The following is a 4,204-nucleotide window of genomic DNA, read 5'->3' on the forward strand; positions in this document are numbered from 1 at the left end:
GGGGGAGTCGGAATCCCGCCAATATTAGCATTATAATCGGAATATTTTAGCAAGTAAGGAAGCTACAATGGTGTTTCATGAGAATGATATAGAAGAAACAAGATGTCGTTGCTTAGTGATTATGTGTTGCCTTGGAATGAGATGTCTCTTGACTGAATTTGCTCTTTCTTTTATAGTTGTTCTTCTTAGGGTTTAGATCCTCCAGCTCCTCCGGTGACCTCCTACTTTTCAGGAGCCGTTACCCCATTTTTTAGGGGTCAGTTACCTGATTTTTAGGAATTAAATGTGCTGACTTTTTCTTCTTTGACTGTTTCCTCTTTCCTCTTAAATCCCCCACTAAATGCTCAACTAATGCCACATTAAATGCTAGTCTTTATTTTTCCAAATCCTCCATTAGTTCCTCCATTTATTGCTAATCTTTATTCCTCTAATATTGCTGCTTCCTCTAGAGTGTCGTTTCCTCAGGCTCCTCAATAGCCGGGCTCCTCTGGAATCAGGCTCCTCTAGAGTCGCGTCACTCTGGGATCAGGCTCCTCTAGAGCCAGGCTCCTCCAGAGTCAAACTCCTCTAGAGTCGAGTCACTCTAGAATCAGGCTCCTCTAGAGTCAGGCTCCTCCGGAGTCAGGCTCCTCTGGAATCAAGCTCGCTCTTCCAGAATCAGGCTCCTCTAGAATTTGTTTCCCGACTTCTAGGTCCAGTCGCCCAAAAATAGGAAGTAGGTGAGTTGACCCTTAACCTCTTTGACTGCACTTGTTCTAATATCCCATGTGTGCTTTTCTCATCTACGACCCGAATTCATCCACGACATTGATCCTCTCAAGCCTTGATTGTCCATTCATTGCTTGCCACGTGTAACGATATGAAAATGTGAATTTTGCCCATAACACTCACCATGGGAACTTTAATGTAATCAGGACCTCCCTCCCATAGGTAGTTTCTGCAAATTGCATCAATCCTCCTCAAAACTCCTTTAGGGATTATGAAGACAGTGGCCCAATAATTATATAGAGTAGTCAAAACAGAATTTACAAGGGTGAGCCTGCCTGCATAGGATAGATGTCTTGTACCAAAGGTTCTAATCCTGGCTACAACATTATCAATAAGAACAGCACATTGTCTTACACTCAATCTCCCTGCAGACACAGGTACTCCAAGGTATTTAAATGGAACACTCCCCTCAGAAAAACCAGATACTTGTAAAATATCAGATTTAAGATGCTCTGAAACTCCATTGAAGTAGATATTTGACTTGGTAGTGTTCATCTGTAAGCCAGTAGCAGCTGAGAATGTTGCAAAAGCACGTAGCAAGATCATGATAGAAGTAACATCTCTTTTTGAGAACATAAGAAGATCATCAGCAAACATTAACTGAGATAACTTGAGCTGACCACATAAAGGATGGAACCTGAATTTCATAGTAGTAGTCACATGATCCAAGACTCTACTCAAATACTCCATAGTAATGGTGAAAAGTAAGGGGGAGATAGGGTCCCCTTGTCTTAAACCTTTAGCCCCTTTAAAAAAGCCAAAATTTAGGCCATTAAGCACCAGAGAGTAGGAAGCAGACTTGACACACTCCATAATTAACCTTATGAAATGGGGAGGAAAGTTGAGAGCAACCAGCATTTGATCCAAGAAACCCCAATCAACAGAGTCATAAGCTTTTTTCAAATCAGCCTTGATCAAACATCTAGGAGAGATAGACTTCCTATTGTACAGTCTGACTAAATCCTGACAAATCAGGATGTTTTCAATTATATTCCTTCCTTTAATAAACCCACCTTGAGTTTCACTAATAATATCAGGTAAAACAAGTGAAAGCCTATTGCAAAGTAGCTTAGAAATCACTTTATAGATGACATTACAACAGGCAATGGGCCTAAACTGAGTCACATCTTGAGGAAGCTCACACTTAGGCAATAAGGTAATGAAAGTGTGCTTAATCTGCTTTAGAAGTTTGCCAGTGTGAAAGAAATCAGTAATAGCATCACATACCTCCTCTCCAACAACAGGCCATGCATCTTTATAAAAGGAACTAGAAAATCCATCTGGCCCAGAAGCCTTGTGATTAGGAATAGAAAACAAAGCCTCCTGAATTTCTTTTTTTATGGACAGGTGATAACAAAATTTGCCAGTGGGCATCAGTGCAAAGTTTACCCTGTTGAACAACACTTTTACAAACTGGAGAAGTAGAGGATACAGTTCCCAGTAGTAATTGGTAGTACTGTAAGAAAGCCTGCTGGATATGATCACCATCATAATGCTCCTAACCATCCATATCAACATTTTTTAGCACTTTATTCCTTGTATATCTCCCTTTCAGGATCTTATGAAAATAGCCAGTGTTATCATCTCCCAAATTTACCCAAGTGGCTTTTGACTTTTGGAGGAGAAAACTATCAGCTGCCTGTTGCAATTCTCTGTACACCTTTGCAGCTTCAATTTCTTGAAGTATAAGACAAGGATTAGTTGGATTCTGCTTTAAACTAGTCTGTAAGCTATCCAAATGTTTCCAAGCATGAATTGCATTGTTCTCAATATCAGCAAAAAGCTCCTTATTCAAAGCTCTCAAGGGTTTCTTCAAACTCTTCAATTTCTTCACAACTTGATACATCTTTGTTCCCTGGTAGGATACATGCCAATGATGTTGAACACAGGGGAGAAAATTTCCAACCTGACTCCACATAGTGAAATATTTAAAACTTTTTCTTCCATTCAAAGCACTAGTGGAATCCTGAATAATGCAAGGAGTATGATCCAAAAGACCTTCATTGTAGAATTGAGCAAAATAATCCCTCCTGCCAGTTAACCAGTCTTGATTAACAAGAACCCTATCCAGTCTGGAATAAACTCGTGTACTGGGATCTTGCTTGTTAGTCCAGGTATAAAGTGAGCCAGCAGCAGGGCTATCAATCAGACCACATTGATCAATACAATTTTGAAAATCCTCCATTTCCTCATTACTGGTTTGCCCACCCAGTCTTTCAGTTGGGGATAACACACAGTTGAAGTCACCACAAAGAACCCAAGGACCTTGACACTGAGTAGACAGTTGATTTAAATCTTGCCATAAAGACTTCCTTTCATTGAGATCATTAAAGGCATAAATCATAGAACAATAGAAATCAAAATTGAGACTAGAATCAGTAACTTTCATGTGTATCATTTGAGCACTGTAAAACAGGAATTGAACCTTAAATTTTTGAGGGTTCCATAGAACCCAAACTTTTCCACCAGGTTGATAAGTAGTGTTTGTAGTAATAGACCACCCATCACAAATATTCATATGGACATGATTTAGAGACTTAGGTTTTACCTTGGTCTCAAGGAGACCAAATAGCCCTACATTATGAGAGTGCATAAACCACTTAACAAATTTCTGCTTGGTAGGACTATTTAATCCCCTAACATTCATAAAACCAATGTTATGCATTACTCCCCCGTGGGAGTAATGCACTACCTTTCGTGCCAATTCCTACTTTGGGTGTAGCATTATTCATTGCATCCAAAAAGGTGTATTGAGAGAGTTTTGAAGATTGTTGACCTGCTCTGATAATAGCAGTCCTACTCAAGGAAACCACAGGCCTCAATGGAGTATTAACTTGCCCATAAGTACCATCCTTATTCCAAACCACCTGAATCTGATGCTGAACTTCCTCAGGAGTAGCAGTAAGCTCAGCAGCCGGTGCTATGACTGGAGACTCAGACTGCACAGCCTGTGGAGCCACATTTACAACAGGAGTCGGAGTTCCAATAACCATAGTTGCTACAGTAGGACTAGTTTTTTTGGTACCCATTTCTTAGATGGTGGAGCATTCTTTTTAGGTTGTGGTTTTGGTTTCCTGCACTGTGAACTTTCATGGCCAATCCCCCCACAATCCTCACAAAGTACATGTTTCCATTCCCACTCCAGGTTAATAGTAACAACATGCCCATCCACATCTAAAAATTTCACAACTTCATGAAGCTTGACACCAAAAGGGACTTCCACTAATACCCTAGCAAAGCTTAGCCTAGTTTTCTCCATAGTAGAGGGGTCACTTCTGAGATATGTACCAAGCTGTCCCGCAATTTTAGGTAGACATTTCCCCCAAAATTTAAGAGGTAAATCATGGAGTTTTACCCAGACGGCTACATTCTTAACATCATCCTTAGTTAACTCAATATTAGGTTGCCAATCACGCACTATTAAAGGTTTATTGTC

General features: G+C 40.1%; 1 protein-coding gene across 1 annotated transcript; it reads right to left on the bottom strand.

Annotated features, from left to right (window-relative positions):
- Positions 1-2,266: 2,266 nt before the first annotated feature.
- On the bottom strand, positions 2,267-3,761 carry LOC141590259 (uncharacterized). Its single transcript, XM_074410864.1, has 2 exons — positions 3,461-3,761; positions 2,267-3,342 (listed from the first exon to the last, which is right to left on the bottom strand). The coding sequence occupies exons 1-2, from the start codon at positions 3,759-3,761 to the stop codon at positions 2,267-2,269; spliced, it is 1,377 nt and encodes a 458-aa protein (XP_074266965.1).
- Positions 3,762-4,204: the final 443 nt, after the last annotated feature.

The sequence above is a fragment of the Silene latifolia genome, chromosome 7 (genome assembly GCF_048544455.1).
Source record: "Silene latifolia isolate original U9 population chromosome 7, ASM4854445v1, whole genome shotgun sequence".
Classification (NCBI taxonomy): domain Eukaryota; kingdom Viridiplantae; phylum Streptophyta; class Magnoliopsida; order Caryophyllales; family Caryophyllaceae; genus Silene; species Silene latifolia.